At 45.9% G+C, this 26,817-nt stretch overlaps 2 protein-coding genes across 3 annotated transcripts in view; both read right to left on the bottom strand.

Annotated features, from left to right (window-relative positions):
• LOC144730104 (protein Wnt-7b-like) overlaps nt 1–1,033 on the bottom strand; it is a 30,385-nt gene extending 29,352 nt beyond the window's left edge. The window contains exon 1 of the mRNA XM_078610666.1: nt 488–1,033. Within this exon, the coding sequence (XP_078466792.1) occupies nt 488–558 (71 nt within the window). The 5' untranslated portion in view covers nt 559–1,033. The remainder of the gene's footprint in view (nt 1–487) is intronic.
• Nucleotides 1,034–16,774: 15,741 nt separating this feature from the next.
• CENPK (centromere protein K) lies at nt 16,775–25,898 on the bottom strand. Of its 2 annotated transcripts, none has more exons than XM_078610665.1 (11): nt 25,865–25,898; nt 23,001–23,170; nt 22,508–22,645; nt 21,683–21,736; nt 21,001–21,076; nt 20,847–20,893; nt 20,488–20,570; nt 20,278–20,379; nt 19,675–19,810; nt 17,931–17,993; nt 16,775–17,080 (listed from the first exon to the last, which is right to left on the bottom strand). In XM_078610665.1, the coding sequence occupies exons 2-11, from the start codon at nt 23,115–23,117 to the stop codon at nt 16,922–16,924; spliced, it is 975 nt and encodes a 324-aa protein (XP_078466791.1). In that variant the 5' UTR covers nt 23,118–23,170; nt 25,865–25,898; the 3' UTR covers nt 16,775–16,921. The 2 variants fall into 2 exon arrangements, with proteins under 2 accessions (XP_078466791.1, XP_078466790.1); XM_078610664.1 differs by having other exon boundaries at nt 25,481–25,871.
• Between the last annotated feature and the right edge of the window lie 919 nt (nt 25,899–26,817).

The raw sequence follows: 26,817 nt of genomic DNA, 5'->3' as shown, positions 1-26,817 counted from the left end.
GGGGGTTCCTACCCATCGCGAACGAGCTGAAAGAAAGTCGATAAGGGAGGAAAAGAACATCGGATGAAAGGTTGATGATGAACACGGTAAGCACCGGAACCGAGACAGAGACGCAGGGTCCACAGTGGCTGAACGAGGATTTGAAGGATCGTGGAGTGGACGCGGAGGTTGATGGCCCACGATCAGGAATGAGTGGAGACAGCAGAGCAGGAAGGCAGCACAGACCACCAGCCACGAAGCGGTGCCGTGACCAAGACGAGTAAACACAGCAGCCTGCAGACTTTTCGGCTTCAAAGCCTCCCTTGACGATCTTCACACCGACGCGTTCCGATTCATTTATTAGACATCATCATCATCATCGCCGCAGTGGCGCAGACGTCGCGTTAATGAGCGCGGTCGCGTGTGCCCGCAGACGCGCGTCATCGCAGGCTCCGCGTCACAACACCGCGCAACGAGTCCGCGTTTTAAACGAAAATCGAGCTCTTACCCGATACGAAAGTAGAAGACCGCAACAGTCAGGAGGCAATGCAGTATCCAGCGGCTGATGCGCGCATACATGATGCTGTCCGTGTCGCCGACTCGCCTCGCGCTTGGCAGTTCGCGGTGTGTGCGCGCGCAACGGGTCGACTGCTGATACGAGTTGAGCGTCCGAGGTGTCTTGATGCTTGCTTGCTTGCTGCTTGCTGCTGATAATGATGCAGCCGGGGTGGGTTTTCTCTCGTTGTGCTGCTGAGGCGCGACTGTGTCCCGGTTCAGTCACGCAGCTCGGCGCTGCTCAAACAGTTTTCGTCCCTCGGTGGAGAGAGAGAGAGAGAGATCGTTCTTCTGTCGTCTCCTCCACGCGCGGTCTCCGCATGACTCGCTGATTGTCGCCCCGGATCTTTCGTCCGACGTGATCCGCATTCGGGCTGCAGATGCCGCAGCAGAAGCCGCGGCCTCGTATATATAGAGACAAGCGTGCGCGCGCGCGCGCGCAAAAGCGCTGATGTAACTTTGTTAATAGTTTTATTTCGCTCGTTTTGTAATGCCACCACTACCACCACCACCACTACTACCACCACCCACCATCACCACCCACCGCACCCCCGCCACCCCCCCCCCCACCTTCTTTCTTCTACGTCTTGATTTTTCTTCTTTTTTTTTCCTACTTATTATTCGTCCTCGCCGTCTCTCGGCCCGGTGTCTAATAGCTAAACCGTGGCGCGCGCAAAAAACCGCAAAGCCGCGATTGACATTTGTTCTGAGTGGAGTAATTGTGTAAGTGAGCGAGTGTGTAGGTGAGTGTGTGTGTGTCTGTCTGTGTGTGTCTGTCCGTGTGTGTGTATCTCTGTGTGTGTGTCCGTGCGCGCGCACGTGGCCAGGTTAATGCGCGCGTGTCCGCGTGTTGGGGGGCGCGCAGGAGAGCGAGCGAGCGAGCGAGAGCGACTATATCATCATCATCATCATCGCTGGCTGTGTGCGCGCGGTGTGTCTGGGCGTGCACCTCAACAGTTGCTCCCGTCAACTCCCTCCCTCGCTCTCTCTCCTCTTCCCCTACCTTCCCCTCCCCACCGCAGCCAAACCACCTGTCAGAGTCGAGAGTGAAGGGGTGGGTGGGTGGGTGGGTGAGCGAGCGAGCGATCGAGCGAAAGGGTGGGGGAATTCAGTATCAGCGCAAAAGCGCTGACCACAGTACAGCACGCGTCTCACGAGCCGTCCCGTGAACTACTCGTGCTCCCTCTCCGAGGAGGATGAAACGTTTGCGTCTCTCGTGGTCGACTAAGCCTCGACCGAATGGTCCGGGAGAGAAGCGCACGGCCGCCCTCTGTACGGAGTTGTGCACGTTTCCTTTGCTTGTAAGCCTGAGGCTTCTCCGGGTTCCTTTTCTAATCGCCAAAAAATAAAAAATAAACGCATCGTAAATTATACAAACACGCTAATTGCGGAAACCCTCCTGGAAACCGGTCTTGAGACTCGGCGCGGTCTGTGTTCTGGCTCGCGGTGATCGAGCACGACCTGCTGCTCAGTGCTCACCACCGCGGAACAATCTGCCGATCCGTGATTTTGTTTTGATTTTGTTTTGTTCTTCGCTTTGTCCGAATGCGCTCTTCGTATACGCTCGCTTTGCACACCTCGGATGCTTATTCGCATGTTGTACATTGTGTTGGGGAGGCAGTGGGCCCAGTGCTTCGTGCGATGTGCTATGAGCCCAGACCTACCCAAGTTCGATTCCAGACCATGGCTTTAGTATCGGTGGCGAGCGATGTCTGAACTGGTCCGAAGGCTCAACGTTCACCAACTCGCAGTGACCAGAGCGGTGAAGTATGGTCGAACAACACCCATGTATGACCCGGCGCGCGGAGGCCTTCATCCAGCAGTTGAGTGACAAAGGACTGTAACATTCAAACTATGCAGTATGCATATATTCACTGGAGCTTCGTGGCTAATCATGACACGCGTGCGATTGAATGCTATGCAATTATTGTAATGGCCAAATGCGTAATTACGGCCCAAAGCAGCTATTTATCTAATAACGTCAATATCTCACCGCAAATTAGTGTGCCTCTAATGACACCCGCCTAAGCCTGATGGCCACAGTTGTCTCGAATTATAAGTTGGCGATGCTGCTGCGGCTGCTGCGTTGGCAGAGGGCGCACACAAGACAGCCTTGAAACAAAAAGAAAACGGCCACAAATATGATAGAACGGCGTTTGGGGCAATAGACCGTCGTCATGGCGAGATTGTGGTGCGATGGTTAAGCGCGCTGTGCAATGAAACCCGGCCACCTGAGTTAGAGTCCCGGTCACGGTTAACACCCAGTGGGAACTTATAGCCCAATGCGCCGTGGGGCTCCCCCCCCCCACCCCCACTTCACCAAGCTGTCTGTGCTCACACGGCTCAGTTGAGTCGACGCAACTCGAGCCGATTTGATTAATTCTACGTAAATCCTGCTCACGTGAAAAACGACCGCAGTTTATCTCGTCCGCAATGTAAACACTGCGTACAGCGCATTTTAAAACACGGGCGAGAGGTGAGGGCCTTCATCCAGCAGTGGATCAACAAAGGCGTTGTAGACGGAGACACTTCACCCATCCCATAAACAGTAAGAGTTGCTTCTATATTACACTATCTAAGTTTCGCAGAGGGATCTGTTCATTTCCATGGACCCCATCAATGTGCGTGCACGTAATTACGACAACCATTCCCTTTGTTGGATATGTATTTATTTTTCCCCAGGAAAGTCTCGCAGAATCTCAAAACGTCGGGATGTTTGGCCAAATGCCGTTGATGAATGTTTGGCTGCAAATGGGAGGAATTGGGAATTCCGGGAGAGGAAAAAAACCTCCACCAGCTCACACGAGGGCATGACACTGCGATGAAACCCACTTGTTTCAATCGACTCGCTGTACTGCCATCTCCTGGCCACCTCGCGGTAATTTCAAGAGATCTCAGAAGTAATTCTGTGACACCGTCTTCCGCGGACCATTCTTTGCACTGCTCTGCGAGAGAAATGCACAACTTCGTCTCATCAACACGAGAGTTTCACAAATGTCCGTGATCCACTCACCCCTCTTGGCATGGCCAACGTGCATGACCGCATGCGCCGTGGCCATGCCATACGTGGCAATTCATTTCATCGGAAGCTTAAATTAACTGTGCAGTCCGCGCGTGCTGCAATTGTGTAGGCGAGATAGAGAGAATAAGTGTCGGGGGGTTGTTCTGATTTGGAGTCACACCGCGCACTGGAAATTCAATCTGACGTTGACGAATGTACGCATTTCCAGACTGAACCATGGCTGGAGGGGTTGACGGTCACAGTCTCTGTCACCGATGACGGCACAAAAACATCACGTGACATTTTGGTGTTCACTTCAATCTGACCACAATGGCCAGGTCCGTTTGACTGCCGTGGAGATGAACGTGTTTGAAAGGGGAGAGAGATCGTGTTTGTGTGTGAGAAAGAGAGAGAATGTGACGATTTGGCTGACAAGGACAATTTGGAATTTATTGGACTATCATTGGAGGGGGTTGGTTGGTGGGGGAAGGAAAAAGACAAAGAGTTCAGACTTAAATTTTGACTTAAAACTTTCGCGACTCTAGGAATTCATATTCTTTGGTTCTTTCGGTAAAGTCGCGTAGATAGAACATAAAAGAAAAATGTTAAATAAAAAATTTAATTTTTTTAATACAAATTTAAAATTTAAAAACAAAAAACTCAAACTATTCATTTTTATTTTATTTTCTATCTACGTGACTTTACCGAAAGAACAAAATAATTTGAGTTCAGACTTGTCGTTTCTTTTTCTCGGCGCGCACCTTGGTGAACGCGACACACTGCTCAGTCAATAAGTCCACAGGCGAGCTTCTGAAGTCCGCGAAGGCTTTAGCTGCAAAGGAGGTGGCCGGGTGGTCGAACAGGTCGGGGCGCTGAACCCACGCCGCTGAGAACCTGGATTCGAACCCGAGTTTCAAGGCATTCGTATTGAATCCGGGAACTCGAGCGTTGGGAGTTGTGGCCTCAATCCGGTCACTGATGACTGCGCAACAGCAATAAAGGTGACGCGAATCGAGTGTTTTGTTATCGTTGCTCAATTGGTTCCACTTATTGAATTTGTGTAACGCATCATTCCAGCGGCGAGAGTCACAGAGAATCACTGTCGCTGACACGAACGATTTTTTTTCTTCTGTAGCACAGAGTGTGGGAAAGTGCGCTCCCTAGTGTTGTTTGGAAGGAAAAACAGAAAAGTCGATACATTTTCAGGAATAGTTCCTTGGTATCTCCTTCCGCAGACCGTTCTCTGACAGCAGAGCAACCCAAACTCCGGTCCAACGTCACGTGAAACACAGCGTGAAAGGCGCCTAATTAGTGCAAATTATTACAATTAACTGCTGAGCGCGTCACGTGGGATGTGTTTAACCATCATCGGGCGTGTGCAGCGTGGAACAACTGAATAGCTATTTGAAAAGGGAGTAAATTGATAAACAAAGAAAGCCGGAGTAGTATTAGTGTTCTTTTTGGTTCTTTCGGTAAAGTCACGTAGAAAGAAAATAAATAGAATACGACGTTTCGATTGCAACACAAGCAGTCCTTATCAGGTAGAACTACATTTGAGAAGGAGAGACAAAACACAGACACGGAGACACACAGACAGACACACAAGAAGAGAGAGACAACACAGAGACACACGCAGAGAGAGACACAACATAGTATTATTGTGTTTCATGCTTGTTATCCAGGAAAGCCCCACTGAGTCTTGCGACCCTTTCTCAATCCTAGTTGCGTAATTTGTAGAATATGTTTTCATCATTGCGATGTTTGACCAATCCCAGTTTCATTGCGTGTTTTACATATACAATATATTTATATACACCGGAGAACGCTGAAAACCCCAATGGGGAATAGTTGGAGAACATACAAACTGCACGCAGCAAGGTGCCCCAGTCGGGAATCGAATCCAGGGCCCGTCTTGATGGTGAGGCAAACGTGTTACCATCACTGCGCCACGCTGCCACGTGGTGATAACAGTGGTGGCAACAGTGGTGGTGACAGTCGTGGTGACAGTGGTGGTGACAGTGGTGGTGACAGCGGTGGTGACAGTCGTGGTGACAGTGGTGGTGACAGTGGTGGTGACAGTGGTGGTGACAGTGGTGGTGAGTGGTGGTAACAGTCGTGGTGACAGTGGTGGTGAGTGGTGGTGACAGTGGTGGTGAGTGGTGGTGACAGTGGAGGTAACAAGTGGAGTTGACGTTGGTTGTAGCGGGAGTGTAGCGCTAAGCGCTGCGCTACAAACCCAACGGGCCCGATGTCGACTGCCGTTCACGGCCAACGCCAGTGACGATTATCCAAACCGGTCCGGGCCCTCCTCCCCTAGGTCAACTCAGCCTCAAATGCCTAACCTGGTGTGTAAACATCACCGCTGGGGAGACAAAGGCGGCCAAGCGTGGTGCTGGCCACCCACCCCTCCTCGCGTGCCGTGCCGGCCTGCATAGGTGCTCGCTGTACGGGTCATCTTCGTCTTTGATGATGGCGGTAGCGGTAGCGGTGGCCGTTGTAGTCGTGGGTTCGTGGTGGGAGGACCGAGTGTGATGCCGCACCACCTCTGTGCGCGAGCCCCAGAGAGAGCGAGCGAGCGAGTGCGCAGCTCCCATCGTCAGTGACACGTCGCCGACAGCGCAACCGCGATAGAATTGTGCGAGACGCACAAAAGAGGGAAACCAACCCTGCCGACCCCTCGCGCGCTCTCGCCGGAGGGAATAAGCGACCGCAAGTGTCGCGTGAAGCGATGACATTTCCCGATAGGAGTCGTTCCCATGATGTCGCAACAGCTGGCGAGCGAGCGAGCGTGGATGAGCGGCGCTGCCGTGCACGGCAGGAGGGCATCGCCGCGATGTGCCCGCGGTGGCTAGGAGATGTTTACTACCTCGCCTGGTCTACAGGAGGTCGTCGGTTCGATCGCGACCCTGACACTTGCTGTTGATTTGGAGTTTGCGTGTCTCTGTCATCGTCATCACGGTGGCTAGGATATGTTAACTACCTCGCCTGATCTACAGGAGGTCGTCGGTTCGATCGCTACACTGACACCTGCTGTTGATGTGGAGTTTGCGTGTCTCTGTCATCGTCATCACGGTGGCTAGGAGATGTGAACTACCTCGCCTGGTCTACAGGAGGTTGTCCGTTCGATCGCGACCCTGACACCTGCTGTTGATTTGGAGTTTGCGTGTCTCTGTCATCGTCATCACGGTGGCTAGATGTGAACGACCTCCCCTGGTCTATAGGAGGTCGTCGGTTCGATCGGGACCCTGACACCTGCTGTTGATTTGGAGTTTGTGTGTCTCTGTCATCGTCATCACGGTGGCTAGGAGATGTGAACTACCTCGCTTGGTATGCAGGAGGTCGTCGGTTCGATCCCGACCCTGACGCCTGCTGCTGTATATTTGCAGTTTGCGTGTTCTCCCCCGTGGTCACGTGGATTTTTCTCCGGGTCCTCTGTTTTTTTTCCCCTCCACATTTAGCAACATGCGTTTAGAGTATTTGGCTGCTATACATTTTCACATTTTCACATGAACCAGATCGCTTCTGAAAAACAGCTATATATCTATCTTCAGTGGGCCTTAAGTAGAGACATACATTTTTTTTTTTAAAACGCGAATCTAGGCGCGTGTGTTGGTTGGGAAGACGACGTCCGCGTCTCACCGAGGCCGGCCACTGCTCGACAGGATCGCGTTACGGTCCGGGAGAAAACAAAAAAACAAAAAAAAACAAAAAGCGCGCGGCTGACTGACCCAGAAACGTTGCCGCAAGATGCCGGGGCAGTGATTGAATTGCGTTTTACTTTGTCCCATGCGGTGAACACAATAATTGCCCGAGCGCGCAGTATAGGTCGCAGTCTGACTCTAAGACTACAACGTAAGCCCTTTATTGTTTCGCAAGAATACGCGATGTTCCGTGTTTTTTTTTAGTAGCAAACTCTGCGTTGTGGTTTTTGGGTTGTGCTGCAAATGTGTTTTGTTCGGTAAGATTGATGTTACGATTTGATGCTGCGTGGGCAGATTCTGCACGATCCCAATGTTTGCCGGGTGAGATTGAGCACGAGATGTTTCGCCGCTTAGTGACGAAGATCCCAACAAGTGTAACGTCCGGACATCGTGCCGATACAACACGCGGCACAATAACAACAACAACAATAACAACACATCAGAGATATGCGGCAAAAAACAACAACAAAGATTCCCCTTAAAGCCTTAACATACTGTTGGGGGCAAGTGCTGTTAGCGAGCACCTATGAAGGTCGACACGGCACACGAGGGGGTGGGTGGCCAGCACCACGCCCGGCCGCCTTTGTCTCCTTCGCGTCGATGTTAACTACACACCGCCGCACCAAGGACACAAACGCTGGAAGGGGGGATAAAAACAAGTTTTGAGAAATCTGTTAGACGAACGAATTACGTTTGATACGATCTTGAACATATTGTTGATTACGCCTCTTGAAAAAAAAATAACAATTCAACGAACAAGATGAAGAAATAACGCCATGCATGTAAGTTGGATGACATATATGAAACTTAACGTTCGTAATGTTAAGCATATACACGTAAATCTGTGCCCCAATTCACGGGTTCGCTGACGTTCGTTTTCATCTTTCGTATAAATTTACAATCTTGCCAATTTGCTTTTTTTATTTGGTATATTCCGGCTCTTTCGTGAAGAGGTGAATCTGAACAACAATATTTTATCATTTAAAATCATTTACAACACGATTAGGATGAAATGTATCACACTTCAGGGTTAATTGTATTGTGCGAAATGCAACGCAGTGGCGTGGAGTGGCTGTGCGGAGAAGTGGGGGGGGGAGAGACGGACAACGTCTCTCACATTTCCTTAATTACATTACTTTATCAAGATCCCGGCACGTGTGTGTGCGTGTGTGCATTTCACAGGGCGATTTGGCCAATTAGAAATCACGACGGAATGAATTCACCTGCTTCATGAAGAAAAGCTCATATAGAATAAATCATTCTGAATGTGTTTGCGTGAATCGATTCACTTCCTTTTGTTGAGGATTTTACCACGGTCAAGTCACGCAATGAATGAAATGATCATTATTGCTGGGTTCCCAATCATTCAGTGCTCACAACTTAACCACTCTGTGTTCAGAGATAGAGTATGCATGGATACTCGCATGGTCGCGGTGTAGTCAGATACATCAGTCGCTCAAATGTGCCACGCTGCATTTGGATCGACGGCTGGGATTGCAATGCGCATGCATGTAGACACAGTGTGTGTGTGTGTTGGTTCGCCACCCTGGTTTTCAATAAGTAGTCGCCAATATTCCTGATAAACAAATGTAAAGATGTAATTATGTTGCTTATCCATTGCGTCTTAAGCGTACGTATACACACACACACAAATCAAGGACACGTGTGTTATCGACTTTGGTAAGAAACACATGGTAATGTAGTCGTTTTTAAATCGTTCAGTTATCGAATTTTCGGCAAATTTAACTGGAACTATGAACTAATTCTGGGAAATAATATGATAAATCATGAAACGTTCGTAAAGTGTCGTTCGACCTATTGACACGTTTTATGTTCAGTTTGCTCTGATTCCCCCGCACCTCCGATTAGCACAGTTGGCGACGTGCGGTGCGAAAGAAGTTCAACGCACGTACAGTCCACATGCGTCTCAGCAAGTTGCGAGTGATAGACACCTGCACGTGGCGTGACCACGCGTTCCCCCAAACCCGCATTGAGCAGAGTGAGGAAGTATGGTCAAACAATACCCTCGCCCGACACGTCCAGCCGTGTGTTGACACCAGAGATCTGCGTTAGAGATTGCATCAGCATATGCGCGTGTATACATACGCCGAAAGTATCATTCCTGGTTGCAATGTGGCTCAGCCTACAATTATCATCACTCGTTCAGTATGAATGTATTAATGACCGCAGATTACGAGCTATCAACAGGTGTTGCAATGCTTCCACTTTACTTGAATTGAATAGCAACGCATTCATCACGTTTACCGTGCACTGCATACTGTTTATAAACAATATATCGTGCAAGTATTGATTTTAAAACCCGTTTTTTGTAACCAGACCTTTAATGAAGACGTAAGACGAATCTCATTGTAATACCACAGTGCATTTGTTATACACTGTAACAGGGTGGCCCAGCTGTCTTGTGACCGCTAATGAATTGACCCCTAATAAGGTTTTTGTCCCTTTGCTTATTCATTTCTGTTCTGACACCCATTGGTATGCAAAACATGTTGAGGTTTGAGAAAATTAAATTCGCAAGACGTCTAGACCACCCCGTGCAATCTGATGCATCTGTGATGGCCGCTTTCATGTGTCCCAGAATCCCCTCCGCCAGGAATCAGTGCTGTTAACACGTAGCGGGCTTTCACGACTAATATCATCCATAATACATGTTTATTGGGTTAGATCGCGTATATGTGTGTCGTTAAACCCGCCACCACTCGAGACAGCCAATTGGTAAGGGGTATGTCACGTAAACAGAACGCGCTAATTCGTCACTAGTACAGTGCACCGGTGTGTTGGAGAGCAAACCCACAACATTGACAATCCGAGTGACTGTTCTAATGCATATTCTTTGGTTCTTTCGGAAAAGTCACGTAGATAGAAACATACAAAAGTGAATACAAATAAAATATAAATAAGACAGCCTAATCGAGCCTGAAGACCTACCTTCTTTTGGCACTTGCCGTCCTAACTGCCTCTCTACACACAAATAATCATGCATTCCGACGGCACGTGAATTCACATTGCATCGTGATATTGTACGACCGCATCACTAAACTATTAAAAGAACACACAGTTGATCGACTGAATTACAATTGGAAACTCTTGCTCTCTTCAAACAGTCGTGGCGGATATCAGCAAAGTTGAGCAAAACATGAAGTATGTCGTGCAGCTTCTCAAATGATAACCTCGATATGCATGGCGTGTTAGCTTATGAATGGATAACAGAGTCCCTACGCGGTTGTTCTGATAATGAAATTTCATTATGACCTTTGGTAATATTAAATACATTTATTGTGGTTGCAAATACCGTGAATAACATTGTGTGTATCTACCGCCATCTGCTGGTTCAAAGTGGAATGTTTGTGGACGGCAATTTCAGAACTACTCTTTGGTTCTTTCGGTAAAGTCACGTAGAAAGAAAATAAATGAAATGGAATACGTTTCGATTGCAACACAAGCAATCGTCATCAGGTACACACAGACAGACACACAAGCAGAGAGACAACACAGAGACACACAGCTGTCTTTGTGTGTCTATGTTGTCAAAAGGTGTTAGACCAGATGGCGCCGTTTGAGACGAGGCTCCAAAGAAAGCTGTCTCTGGTGCGGACCGATCACTTTCAAAGACAATGCATATATTATCAGAGTATGTTTTTTGTTTGCATTCTGACCACAAGTATTGTGGTTAATGCAGACACGATTCCTTGTAAAAGGTTTCAGTTTGGTGTTTTAACAACTTAACACCTGTTTTGTTGCCAGAAAAAAGGAGAAAACCTATTCTAATCCACATAAACAATATCCTATTAACAAAAGTTAGTATATTTACTGTACCGTACTTACCACTCTAATCTCAAAGAATCGGCATGGGGTGATGTACGTAGTTACTTACGCACTTGTTTCAACAAGACCATGTGTTTGACTCTAGATTTGAAGCTTTCGTGACTGCAAGGAATCATATTCTTAGGTTTTTTCGGTAAAGTCACGTAGGTAAAACATCAAAATTAATGAAAATAAAATAAAACAAAAATCACGACGTTTCGGAGGCAACACAAGTCTCCGTCATCAGGTGGGACCGTCACAGCCGAATTAGCTGCATCAATTCGGCTGTGACGGTCCCACCTGATGACGGAGACTTGTGTTGCCTCCGAAACGTCGTGATTTTTTTTTTCATTAATTTTGATGTTTTACCTACGTGACTTTACCGAAAAAACCTAAGAACATGTGTTTGACGATCGCCGGATTAGTTACAGCCTGTGGAGTGGTTTTGTCGGTTTCGCCGCATCAGCCCCCGGACCGCTGTACAATGTTGGAAGCAGACGGATAATCGATGATCGACAGCATTTTCGGGAGCTCAGCCCTGCACACATTCGGCTCAAAACAAGCCCCGACTAATACAAAATTGTGGCAACATAATTGGGGTACTTTTGGAAAGAGAAGCTCGATAATGAAAAGGAGCGTACCTCTGTCCCCAGAGAAGAACGCTTGAGTGAACGTTACCTGCTTTTCCACATGGCTCAGAATACGTGCATCACTTAATATGAAAATGGAACGGCTTAAACAAAAAAAGAGTAGCGGGAGAACGCTTGAAATTACATTTATGTAAACACGTGCATTGGAAAAATCACCGCATTATACTGAATGTCAATAAAATTGGGCTTGGGTATATGTCGTGAGAAATTGATGGCCGGTGGTTGACAAACGACAGATGGAAACAGCGCCCGAGAAGACATCCACCGAAAAGATTGAGATATGAAAATCAGATCGTGTGCAGTGCTTCATGGATTGGTACTTTGCAAGACCGTGATATGGCAGACACGCAGGCAGGCTTTCATGTAGCAGTGGATAATTTTCATACAAAACCAATTCAAACACCAGTTAGAAAGCCAGTTGCTGGGTTCCCACTATAAATTCATCACATTTTCCAGCAAACCTCGAATCTTGGGATTATTTTTTCAGGATGGTTAGTACATTGGGGTGTTGTGCCAATGCCAATTTCGGGCCTTTAGAAACCAGAGAAAACCCACACGCCAGGAGATAACACTCAAATCTCTGCAGATTATCTTCAATGCAGAATCCGACCAGTGAGTGGAAATCTACGAAACGCACTAACCACTAGTGCCATCTCCTGGCACCTTGCATCTCTCAAGACGCATGCCTACAACACTTCATTGTGCATTGGTGGCCACGCAAGCAGGAACTCGGCTCCTTGAGATTCTCAAATCCGATGAGATAGGGCCACCGAGCACGATTTGATAGGATCCTTAAACAATATATAAACGACCTTCAAATAATTAACCTCACCTCAATGCATATTCACAGGTCTTTAATGTTGGAACAAATGCATGTATGACCTAAGCAAGACGATTTCATCCATACTTAAAAATCCATTACCGCTTGTAATGGCAAATTAGTTGAGTAACGAGTGAGTGTAATTAACTCTACAAGTACGATTGGAATTGTAACGAAACCAAGTGCAGTGGACCTTTCTGGAACTGCGGTTTCTTTGAAGTGCTAAATGTCTTATGCTAAAAAACACGGAACTCGTGGCCAAGACAGGCTTGGAGGTATTATTGGAGCACTGCCCACCACACCAAGCAATGCCCTCCTCACAAGACATCGAGTGTTATCGCAACTAGCACCCGATCCAAACATGGGTCTGCACTTGCCTCTGTTGGTGGAGGGATTCATTACAAGCCCCAGGGGGACGTTGCTTGTTGACGAGCTGGATTGCTTTGTTTGTGCACACCTGTGTAGCGCGATTTAGGGCTGTCTTGACACGAATTATCCGTCTTGGTTGTGGGCACTCGCTTGCTTAAGAGAATGTTCATAATGAATTTATTCTGTTGGAAGTCTTGTGGCCAGGAATATTCAGACTGGAAGGTGCAAAAACCGGTTGGCATAACCACAATCACGATTCCACTTCCACAAGTGTTTAATAATTACACTCTCTATAAGGCTAATACTTATAAGCTGTATATTATTTTGTCTGCATAAGCTTCGGAAACGTTGTACAGACGTCTACTTATGTTATACTATAGAACATGACGAATCATCACATGTTAGTTTACAACACGTTACAGTTTTGGCTGTGAACCACTTTCAAATGGTATTTAATGTTTCGCAACGCATTATTTACGTCATTACACTGTATTGAACTCTGTAAAAAGTGTAAAAAATAAAATCTGTGTGACTTCTGCATACATCAGTGCTGTACATTCGTAAAATTACTATAATCCAACAGATGCTTCTGAAACAATATACAACTAATGTGCACACATACTAGAGTTTGCAATGATATCATGCACCCGACCGGTAATCAACGAGCAGCCCTTTGTGCCAATGCACGGGATGGATGAGGGTTCGGCCACTCTGCAGGTCGTGGTGGGGGGGGGGGGGGATCTCACCACGTTGGTCACAGTGTATGTTTGTGAAGGTGAAGAGCAGAGATTTTGGACTCCAGTACAACGGAGTTGTCTGCACTGCTACCCCTCTGCTGACAACATGCAGCCGGCATGTTTCGTTCATGGTGGTCACACGTGCACGCACTATGGAGGCAAATCAATGCCAAGCTTCTAAGATTTGACGAGATTGGGAGCATTCTGGGTGGTCGAAGGCAACTGGCTATAATTGACCAAAAACAATGTAACAGGCGAAATTGCATAAGTTCTGCTGCCAAACCTCAATAGCTTTTGGCTACATTGTATCTGCCTAGGATAATCCAAAAGAAAATTAAGTGAATTGCACCACAATTTATCTGAGTTTCAATTATTGCAAACAAACTGTAATATTGGCACTGAGAAAGCAGTGTTCAACCGAATGTGCTTTGCACGTTTTAAGTTCCCTAGAGCAGAAATTATCGTATACTATATCCCATCCCGACTTCTCTTTCTCAGGGCAACATTTAGTCCTCCACTCCATTCACTGTACGAACAACGGTTGTGATTGTCCAATTACTCCAAGGTATGTGAGGAATTAACAAACAGGTGCTTGACCCACCAATACCGTAATGCTATGCTGATCCTGATAGCACTGCATTGCAGCTGGCCTCGCGCAAGGCTGCGCTGATCAATGCCAAAAATGGCAATTTTCGGGTGTTTTCATCTCTTAATTACACCCACCGTGCCAAAGGGCCACCACTGACCATGCAAAAAGAGAATGGAGAATGGCTGGCATCTGTGAACGCTTGAGCACAGGTTTTATGGGATACTTTAAAAGAGCTTTCTCAGCTGCCTAATTGGTGTATTGCAACACCTAACCCATTGTGCCTACAACACATTAGGAGGCTTTGTGGAATTGTAGAGGTTAATGTGCTAGTACAGCAATGTGTCAATCCACTGCTGGATGAGGGCCTCCTCACAGCATCGTGGGCGTTGACCATATTTCACCACGCCAGTCAATGCAAGTTGAAGACGGAGAGCATCGACATGCGGCATTGATGTGCAGCACAATGCATGTTCATGCACTGCCCTCTGCAATCCACAATATAGTCGCGAAGTAGCCTACAACACCCGTTTCATGCATGCCAGTTACCCCACCTAAGCACGACACAGGCTCAACACTGCATAACTTCAAAGGTTCAACGAGACTGGGCGAATTTCGGGTGACACGATCATCGGTATCTGAAAAAAATATACATATCAAAGTGAAATTTAATTGTTCTATAAGAAACACCCCAGGCAAGCACCAGCACTAAAGGGGCCACCACTGTGGTTATGGCAGTAATTAATATGCATGCAATTAATGTATTGCTTCAAGATTGGACGCATTCCAATGCAATGTACTTAATGGAAATGTATCCGATTATATTTATAAATTCATCTCAGAAGCTAAGCAGTCTTGAGCCTGGATATTTCTTGCATAGGTGACCACCACGTATAAGACAGGCGCTGGAAGCGGTGGCGACAAAGCCACTACTGTCCTGTACTATGCTTCCATGTCTATGCTCCCTGCCTTCAACAGACCCAGTGACCAGCATGGTAAAAGTAGCACAAGGCCCACGACCGATGAGGCATGACGAGGTCCACATCCAGCAGTGGAGTGACTAAGGTACCGTCTATGTAAAACTGAATGCTTGCACAGAGCATGCCAACTGTATATGCCCCAACCATGAGGGTCAATCCCAAAGGCAGATTCACACATGGTAACCCAATTAGTTGAGCTATCATTTGTGGCAAGATCACTTATGAAAAACACATTCCTGCGGAGGGAGCTGGTAGGAACACGTTGGGTTGCTTGGTCAATGACCAGGGTCATCCCGCAAATATGCCCGACTGTGAGGGCGGGCACAAGCCGGCGTGAGTAGGTAAAACGTTGAGTTTTATAAGGGCACCACGGGGTGACCAGCCCCTCCCCATCCAGCCCCACCCCTCCCACCCCCCACCCAGCCCCACCCTCCCCACTAGTCCCTCCTCCCCCACCCAGCCCCACCCTCCCCACCCAGCCCCTCCCTCCCCACCCAGCCCCTCCCTGCACGACGGACACAATAATCCCCTGTGGGCTGGTGTAACCAGGAGGTTCCTACCAGTAAAAGAGCTATACAGTATAGCTCAATGGGCTTTACCTGGTAAGATAAAAAAAAATAGTTTACTTTACATTATTTAAAAGTCATTTGCTTACATTTCCTATACCGTGCACTATCGTGGACCATATGTGAAAAAGAGTTCATCGGATTCCTCCAGAATAAATCAATATTCTGATGCTGACACCGAGTGATCAGTCAAACGAGCAAATCCCTCTCGCAATCGCGCAACGAGATCGCCTACAACCGCTTTCTCCACATCGGAGCCATTAGTTGGTCAAGTAACTTTCCACATTTCGAAGTGTGGAGTTCTATTTTCTGCTAATCACAGCAATGATATTTTGGTGCGCTCAGTTCTTTTTAATCAAGGGTTTTCATGAATTAACGACTTCATGGAAATGTGCAAGAATCCCGATTGCAAAATCTTATCTTATGGGCATCGCTGCGGCGAGATATTATTAGCCACCTTGCCTGGTCAACAGGTCACACGGGTTCGATCTCAGCTCTGACACATGGAAATTTACAGTTTGCATGTTCTCCCTGTGGTCGTTGATTTTTCTCCGGGTCCTCCGTTATTTTTCCCCCGCATTTAAAATCCACATGTGGTCTGGCCACAAATGAGCTATTCTTTGTGGCCAGGTCACTTCTGAAAAAGAGCTATACAGCTCAGTGGGCCTTACCTGGTAAAATAAAAAAAGTTACCATTAATCATATTATTGTGAATTTACCAACCCTTTATATAAACAGCATATTTAGGATTGTAACTCATAATTTTTATTTAAAGCTTTCGTGACTGCAGGGATTCATATCGATAAAGTCACATAGAAGGGAAACAATAAAATAGTACAATTATAAAACAATAAAATTATCACTGAGAATATTATTGAGAATTTTTTTGTTTAATAATTTTATTATTTTATTGTTTCCCTTCTACGTGACTTTACCAAAAGAACCAAGAATATCTCATCATTTGTTGGCACATATATAAGTGATGAAGTACGTCACTACAGTGGATTCGCTTGAAAGTAGACCGTCTTTACTGCAAGCAACTGATTGGTGCAACTGCTCGCAACTGGTTGCAGAAACATCCAGACCTGAGCGATCAGTTGCATTAAACTTGAATGCATGCAGTCTTAATGCCTTCATCATTGTTGCTCCACGCTACTCGTGGTAGAACTGAATGCGGATTTTGTTGTGATCCTCCGGATGCGTGACCGCCATGTCGAAGCGGAGAAGTTTCTCGACAAACGGAGGCCAGAAGTTGTCCTGCACAGTGATGTACGGGTCGTGCGGAGAACTTGTCATCTGGTTCATCAGCAACTGTGGCAAGGGAAGGTGAAAAAAGTCGGTGAGTGGGGCTCATGGTTTATACACCACAATCTCTTCCAGTCTAATATCAGGGTTAGTTAAACTTTTGCCTAGAATGCCACGTCAGGGATATAAACGGTTTTACAGTGGTTAGCGTGCTGCACTAAGCTGCCAACCTGAATTTGAGTCCTGGCCATGGCCAACATCAGTGGCAAGTGATATCCAAACCGGTACTGGACACACCAATCCGCACCGACCAGCATAGTGAAGCATGGTAAAAACAACCCTCATTACTCATTCCATCCAGCAGTGGAACGGAGAAAGCGTTGTCACTTTGGTGGAAGTGATTCCCTGCTCATAATGAGCAATGAGGCTGCGATCCTCTCTTGTTAACAGCACAGACAGTGGTGGAAACTTCACATTCTTACGGCGGGCACCAGTCTTATCGATATGGCAACCGCTTGACTTTCCCGCAAAGTGGGACCCCCCATTTATTGACCCTGGGAGGGATGATCGGCTTGGTCAATCCCCAACAAAGATTTGAATTTGTAACCTTGTTCAGGTGAACCACTCACTCTACTGCTGAGCCACTTTGCTGGTTAAATGTCATCTGAAGCAGTGTATGGGGGGGGGGGGGGAAATTACCCAAGGTATATTATGCAACCAGCTACAGATCCATAAAGTATTCAGATGTTCAGTTGTCTTGACAATAAATAAACCTTAGAATGTTGCTGTTACACGTGCACACAAACACGACACCACATGTAAAACATATGAATCGTAAGTTACAACATCTGCAGAACACTTCCAAAATTAATTTACGGAGTTGGTAGGAAGTGATTGCAGCAACGAATTCACTTGCCTCCAGTATTTCGTGGATAGCAATGTAGTCTATGTTTTTGGTGCTGTTCACATTTGTAGATTTCTGCCATGGAAAAACACACAAATAAAAAGTAATTACATTTATATATGTTACATTTATACATGTTATAACACTGTTAATGTGTATCCAAGTGTAATGTAGCTCTCAGAGACACCGTCGTGTTCAGTTATATGTATATTTATTATGAAGTCCTCCGACTCACTAATAACTTAACGAGTAACCGCGAGTGACTATATACACTTGGGTAACTAAGATAACTCTATTCTGAGAGAACATAACTCTCGCCTTCCAAGACAACAAGGTGCCCACTCCAGGATAATGAAGACGACACGCTCCAAGGTGGCGACGGCAGTTCCCCACAACAGCAGCCCAGAGCCCCGGTTCGTGCCGGCTTTTATCCCCCTGACGACCCGGCCACGCCCCTATTCCCGAACCCGCCCCTATTCCCGAACCCTCTCTCACCGCACCTGGCCCTGTCTGTCTCTGCCCTTGTTACAATTTACGTCCGTTAAGTCCCATGCTTCCCCTCACGCGACCCTGTCAAAGCTTGTCGCATCAATCATTATTAGCGACCACTTAGGTCCCGCATTACCCGAACCCGTTACGTTAATTAGTAACCATGGCCACGGGGAGACGTACTGTCCGTACATCCCCACGTATTGTCCTTACACAGGTATATAATATTGACACTCAATATGCTGTTTGCTTATATCCTGTTAACACATTGGAAGTTTGCTTAAACGTGCTATTTATGTAGTAATAGGTTTTTACCCTTTCAACTGGTACAAAAACTGACACCTTTATACAAGGCATCATGTTTGCAATAACCACAACACAAGCAGTCAAAATGCAAACAAAAATAAACAACTCTGATGATGATAATGATATGCACTGTCCTTGAAGTTGATTGGTCCACACCTGAGACAGCTTTTCTTAGAGCCTAGTCTCCATTGGTGTTGGACCAGATGACGCCAAAAAAGGTGTCAGTTTTTGTACCAGTTGAAAGGGTAAAAACCTATTACTATATTTTGCCACTGGTAAAGGAGGTCTCATAGTGCTATTTATGTGTTAACAGCATTCACCAACAACCAACACCTTAACACAACAATGTAAACGCTTAGCATTTGGCGTTAAGCCATTCACAACAATGGTTTAGATGTAATTATCATATATTGAATGTATTTCAAAACCATTCAAATAACTCAACGTACTAATATTGAATGCATCTTACCGCACAATCACATGTGACCTGCCGGTTTAACTGTGGTGTACCCATTTATACTGCTGGGTGAACCGTGCATGGGGGGGGAAACCTGACCATCGTTTCAACTGGCTCACAGAGAGATCAGATCAGCGAACTCTAGATGACAAGTGCAGTGTGCCAACCATTACACTGGGGCAACGTGATGATGATGCATGTTTCATTTGGACGTACTGGCGGTACACCGTTGCAGCATAACACACCGGACTTCCTAAAAACAGTCTAAAATATAAGTTTTAACTGACAATTGTCTTCCGACTGCTTCGACATAACGAGAATTGATTTTGATGTGCACTGCAGGATTTTTTGAATGGGGTTCCGAATTGTGGGAGAATAAATAATTATTGCGAAAAAAAATTGCTTTATTTTTTTAATACCGCGCACCGGTGGACTGCCAATACGTTCATTTCACAATCTTGTATCACTCTCACCATCCAGGCAGCCGAGAAAAGCTGAACTTACCTTCTTCCTCTTGCCATGAACACCATTTTCCGTTGGTAGCGGGAAAAATTCATTTGAAAACTCAAAGAGAGCCTTATTCAGCTTTTTGTAATGCAGCATAGCCTTGCGCAGTCGCTCCTGCATTTCTCTGGGGAGGCTAAAAGGCAGGGGGCAGTACAACCATTACTTACTGCTGGCAAAAGATGAAGCCACTCATTGCTAACATTAAGCCTCCCCTATATGCAGGGGTTTTATGAACATCGACCTGGAACTGAAGGTATATATTTTTCAAAACCGTATTAGTTTTATGAAAGAGTTAATAATGTTGTTAATGTAGTAAAACATTATGCAATTTCTGCAATAGATAACCTCTGTTTATTACTGTAAAGGGGTAACCACCATATAATCACGTGCATTTAGCTATCCTTAAAAAGTTATATCTTATCAAAGTATGCTAACTTTACTATTGAAACACTAACGAAACATATATAAATAACTTTACAAAACTTAAATGATGGTTAGAAACAGTCTGAAACCAAGTGAGAATGTTAAGAATGGTCTTTAAAATTATTAGTGTGCCGACTTTACATAAATGTGGGCGATTAAACACGTGTTCCAGCATACTCTTGGCTTGATGACGTGTTGGCGGTATCCGTAGCCAGCTGAGCCAGTTTCTCTTTAAGTGCTTGTTGAATTTTCTTTTGATCTTCCAGATAGGCCCTCTCTCTGCAACAACACTCATTGTGAGACACGATCGATATACTTCACACAGATTCATCCAGATAAAAAAAAACACCACCAGCAAACAGGAAAATACGCTTTCAGGTCTCGTACCTTTCAAGTTCGGACTCGAGGGCTTTTGTTGTGGTTCTATAAAATGACAATGTTTCCTCCAGTTGACCGATAACTTGTTTAAGCTGTTGGTGCAAAATACAAAAAAAAATCACCACTTGCAAAGTCATCCACTTGCGAGAATTATTGGAAGTCTCAGGAATCAACAATAAAAAATACATTAATTAATACTCTTAGGTTTTTTCGGTAAAGTAACGTAGGTAAAAAATAATACAATAGAAATAATAATAGAAATAATTTTTATTATTATTTTACCTACGTGACTTTACCGAAAAAACCTAAGAGTATGTATCCTTGCAGTCATGAAAACTTCAAATCTAGAACATAAATGTATATCTTACCTTCTCTTCTGCCACCACAAGTGCGCATTCAGGATATTTAAGAGGCACTAGAATACAGGAAAAATATTTGTTTAAGATACAAAAACAATATTTCAGGTATTTTAATGTCTTGTGGCAAGGTCACTTTTCGAATATTACAAAAAACATGTCTTACTCAGCTGTTTTGTTTCCGTTGAAATTTCAACTTCAGCATTCAGCAACCATTTCTTTGCCAAAAGTATATCCAAAATCTGATAGAAACACACAAGTACATCTAGTATAAGTTATGACGATGAATGTAACCTTCATTTTCCTGTGCTAAGAGGTGAATTCAATTCCATGAACTAGGCACAGCTGTTTGACACAACCTGGAACTGCAGTGGTACTTCCATTATGCACAGATTCTCAACATCTGGTAGGAACCACCTGGTTCCACCAGCCCACAGGGGATTATTGTGTCCGTCCGTCGTGCATCTAAAAATGGGAGGGGTCGGGCTTGGTGGAGAGGGGAGGGTGGGGAGGGTGGGGAGGGGCTGGGTGGGGAGGGTAGGGCTGGGTGGGCCGGGGCTGGTCACCCCGTGGTGCCCTTATAAAACTCAACGTTTAACCTACTCACGCCGGCTTGTGCCCGCCCTCACAGTCGGCCATATTTGCGGAATACACCACGCCGCCGTTGACCCTGGCCATTGACCGAGCAACCCAACGTTCCTACCAGCTCCCTCCGCAGGGATGTGTTAAAGCATGTATTATATTTTAAATCAGTGGGGATGACCGCATTATCAATTGTAGCTGCACTGTTAGAACTTTCAGGTTTTATCTCAGATGCGGTAATGAAATGTAATGATTTCAAATCTTACTGGATTCTCAGGAGACACAGGAGTGGCTTCTTGCATACAAATTCTTGCTTGCATCTGCAAGAGACAAGGACAATTTTCACAATTAAAATCGCTATATTGAATATTATTTTACGTTAAAGATCTACGTATATTGCTACTTTTTTGTAAAAAAAACATAAATTGTGTTCATTTAATATACAAAAGCTTATTCAGTGAACTCATCTAATGAATTACAGGGTGATTAAAAATAAAAAAAGGTTTGTTACTATCACACAGAAAAATATAAAAATCTAAAGGCACACGGTTAGCGAAATCAGAGATCTTTCCAGAAGAAAGCAATTCTCCACAACATTGAGGCCTTTCTTTCTTCTCAATGACAAAAAATAAGCCGCTATTAATTGTATTATTCAGGTTTGTGATCAAAATGGGCAACTACGGGAACCAAATTGCAAACTCATCGACAGTGTCCTCAAAATACTGGGATCGTTTAGAATGGAGGGTTCCTTGCCACGTCAATTGTATTTGCAAAACCCCGTTATTCCCATGAAGACCAAATGCATCCCATTTCTTTTATGTTTGAGCGCATAACAAAGCAAAATATATAAAAGCATAAAAAGTATACAAGGTTAAATTTAGCTTAAACACGTGATTGTCCTGGAGGTGTTGATGGAGCAGTACTACCCTGGCATGTGACATTTCTGCACAGCATGAAGACAGCTGACAAGCTTTGCCTTGATTTGCAGTCATTTCAAGAGCACACTATACAAATAAAAGCTGTCAAGATGTCTGTTAAGAGGATAGATTTCAAAGCACCGTGATTGCCTCTGCGTGCATTGAAATACTCACTTCATTCACCTCCCTCCAGACGGATTCACAATCCATAATTATCTTCTCACGAACGTCCTTGTTATCTGTTGTCTCCTTTGGTACATCTGGTGCCAGGAACTCCTGGAATACCTGGGAGCGCTTGGCCAGCATCTGCACCTGTAACCACACGACAGTGTAGAGTAAGTATGTTGAACTTCTTTCGCACCGTACGTAGGAAACCGTGCTAATTGGAGGTGAATGCTGTCTAGATTCCCTGTATAGCCATACACTGTTGTGGAAAGTGCTGTTTGAGAGCACATTAAGGCAGGTGTAGCACACAAGGTGGTATGGCTATCCCTGGTAATCGCCACGAGTGGAAATCGAACTTGGGTCGCATAGTCCGTAGCGCAGTGCGATAACCACTACAATACAACTCCCCACTCACTGAAGCATATGTACACTCTTGGAGATGCATCACCACCGGCACACTGGATGTTTGGTCCAGCAGTAATAGTTGTTACAGACCACGTACCTCATCCAGGAGTTTCTTTTGCCGTTTTTGTAGATGCTGCAGTGCAGAAACGCCATGCTTCACTCCATTTGTTTCCTCTGAAATGTCTCCAATCGTTTCTTCATCAAGGCTGTCCATTGTTGTCGGCAGAGTTCAGTTCCCACACTCGTTATTCAAAGTGTGGTCCAACCCTGTTGTTACACGGCCAAGGGGAGGCTCTGTTATTACAACAGTGTACTTGTATAGCCCGTTGTGGGTTGGGTTGAATGCGTGCTAATCCAAGTTGAACCACGTGGAGACGATCACGTGATGCGAAACTCAAAAAATATCTGCAGTTGCCATGGGCAATCAACATATAGCAAAAGTTGGTTCATGACCAACTTGCATGGATTTTTGTGTTAAAATACGTAGATTTTTTTTTGGGAGATAGTTTATTCCCCCACTCGAAACATTTAAAATGGTAATCAAGTAAACATACTCAGAGCAACAAAAAAACGCGTTCGCAAAGAGAGTGGCAGTGCACAATCAATTTAAAATAACATTTCCAGTAACACAAGTTGACTCGAATAAAACACTCATAAAAAAATATTTATACTAACAAATAATCGTGCTGTCTAAAAACCCGTTCCAATGATGAGACAGTCGTGACAAGGATACATCCTTAAGCGACAGTAGTTCTATATTATGATTTGCACCTATTAGGCGCCATTCACAATATCTCAAGGCGCCACTCATAAAACAATAATACTGTACTATACATATATAAATACGAGCTTTACTACCAAGCTTCGCCTGGGACTTGGGACTCACGACGCCCGGCCGCCTTTGTCTTCCCAGTGGCGATGTTCACACACCACACCAGTTACTCGTTTGAGGCTGAGTCGACCTATGGGAGGCCCTGGACCGGTTCAAATAATCGTCACCGGTGGTGGCCATGAGCGGGAATCGAACTCGGGTCGCCGGGTTCGTAGCGCAGCGTAGCGCTAACCGCTAAACTACAATGCGTTACACTTCCACGTGCGCGGGTCACGTGACAGATTTGACGTCATAGCTCACCTGCTGTGAAAAAAATATACAGTATGCATTACTGTATTGAGCTCCCCCCCCCCAAAAAAAACAAAAGTGTATGTTTATAATGTGTGCATGGTGTACATTCTGGAAAGTACCCACATGGCAAATTTCCAGTTTGTTGCATGTCGGGAAGTACGCTAAATATGTTGAACAGGTACACATTATATTCTTAGGTTTTTTCCGGTAAAGTCACGTAGGTAAAACATTAAAATTAATAAAAGTAAAATAAAATAAAAATCACGACGTTTCGGAGGCAACACAAGCCTCCGTCTTCAGGTGGAACCGTCACAGCCACGACAGCTGTATCAAGTAAATGAGAGATATCAGGAGCTACCACTCCGTTTATATAATGGTTGGAGAGGGGGGAAGGGGCAAGTGCAGCACACTTTTTATTCATATGGTAAGGTGAGGCTTAAGAGGGTGAGCCTTTGTTATGGAGAGGTACGGTTTGTGACTCAACCTGGCCTACCTAACAATAGTGTGAAAAGGAGAAACTGAACATGGTAAACCTGTAATAGTTGTCTGTAAAATAAGATTGGTCAAATAAGTGTAGTTAAATCTTTTTTGCATGGTTAATTACATCTTTCCAATGATTACTCAGTTTGTAACCATCATCACGGTTGAAATTATGTCTGTGTTTGTATATTTGTATGGCTTCGTGTACAAACCTTTGATGGTAGCCAGGAGGTTTGCAGAGAACCTTGGTCTCAGAATAGACAATTTCATGAGAGCCCACCGAGTTGTATATAAACGGAGTGGTAGCTCCTGCAATCTCTCATTTACTTGATACAGCTGTCGTGGCTGTGACGGTTCCGCCTGAAGACGGGGGCTTGTGTTGCCTCCGAAACGTCGTGATTTTTATTTTATTAATTTTAATGTTTTACCTACGTAACTTTACCGAAAAAACCTAAGAATATGAATCCTTGCAGTCACGAAAGCTTCAAATCTACAGATACACATTCACAACTTTGCCTTTTATATACATGGAGATTACATACCGCCTGTAATATACAGGGCGGCCGCTGGCTTCAAACCGTGAACGTCTGCAACAAGTGGCGAAGGCGCTACTGCTACGCCATGTCACTGCCATAAAGCAGTGCATTAGGGTAATTCATATACTTTATATATAAAAAGAACGGCGATGTATTTCGTTGGAAGCTGCCCGTGGGGCGGCAAGATCGCAGGGGAGAATGCGCCAGAGGCTGTCTGCCGCTGTACGTGTCCACACGATGACAAGCCACTTCGGCGAGCTGTCAGCTCGCTCCTTTAAAAAGTATAAAGCTACGTAACTTAAAAAAGTGAGCCTTACCTGGTAAAATAACAAAGAGTGAGTGGTGAATAAAGAGAGAGAGAGCAGCGATGGCACCCCAAGGCATCGGAGCTCAGCACCTCGCAACACCGCAGTCAACTCTTAAAACCACCTCGCTCACCAATTTAAGACGAACCGCAACGTTGCAGCAGCAGCAGTAGAAGCAGCAGTAGTAGCAGCAGCAGCAGCAGGGGTATAGTCGTTACCCTTTCAGTAATTCTAGCACCCACTGCGAACGCGTTCGTTCGACAAAATCACACGCGAGGCCTGCACCTCGCCTAGCGCCGCCACACCACAGGCAACTCTTTAACACGACCGCCGCGCTCGCCGATTTGTGACAGAGGGCAGCGTCCCACAGCACGCACGGCAATTGCGCGTCCACTGCGCTGTGTTTGTTCGACGAGATAAAGTGGAGAGAGGCGAGAGAGATGGATTCGTCTACGCGCGCGTTTAACGTTGAGGGAACGCGATTCAAGTTGCCGCCTTTGGGCTTCCCAGGACGCACCGCGCGTGTGACGACGTCACCGATGGTTGGAGGGTGGGGGCGGTGGTCAGTGGGTGGGGGATGGGGGGGTGGGGGGAATGGACGGGGGGATGAGGGGTGGGGGTGGGGGCGGTGGTCAGTGGGTGGGGGGAGGATGGGGGATGAGGGGTGGGGGCGGTGGTCAGTGGGTGGGGAGATGGGGGTGGGTGGGGGGATGGGGGTGGGTGGGGGGATGGGGGGGCGTGGTGGGACGGGTGGGGAGCGGTGGTGCTGCGGTTAGCGCGCTACGCTGCGCCAACGAAACCCCGGCGGCGTCCCGGCCACCAACACCGGTGACGATTATCTGAACCGAGTCCCTGGGCCTCCCCTAGGTCGACTCGGCATCAAATGAGTACCCGGTGCGGTGGTGTAGTAAACATCGCCACCGGGGAGACAAATGCGGCCGGGCGCGGTGAATGTCACCAACCCCCCCCTCGTGTATCAGAGTGCCGGCCTTCATAGGTGCTACTCGCTAACAGCACTTGCCCCAACAATCTGTTACAGGCTACATGGGGGATCTTTGTCTTTTTGGTGGGGGGGGGGCGAGACCACGTGCTCGCTCAACGTTTCAGAATAATCAGAATCCGATTTATCCATAGAACACTTTTTTGCCAGTGTCAAAGTACGAAAAATAAGGGTTTGTTTGTTCCCTTTCTGGCAATAAAACGGGTGTTAAGATGTTCAAACACCAAAATAGAAACCCTTTTAAAGAAATCAAGTCTGAATTTATTTGTGGTGGACATGCAAACATTAGTTTAATTCCAGAAAGGGTAAAACCTAGTTCTAGATTTGAAGCTTTCGTGACTGCAATGATTCATATTCTTAGGTTTTTTCGGTGAAGTCACGTAAGTAAAAAAACATTAAAAAGTAAATTAAAATAAAAATCACGACGTTTCGGAGGCAACACAAGCTTCCGTCTTCAGGTGGTACCGTCA

Source organism: Lampetra planeri, chromosome 34 (genome assembly GCF_965212315.1).
Source record: "Lampetra planeri chromosome 34, kcLamPlan1.2.h2, whole genome shotgun sequence".
In the NCBI taxonomy this organism is placed as follows: Eukaryota; Metazoa; Chordata; class Hyperoartia; order Petromyzontiformes; family Petromyzontidae; genus Lampetra; species Lampetra planeri.
This window is presented reverse-complemented; position numbering and strand designations above follow the sequence as displayed.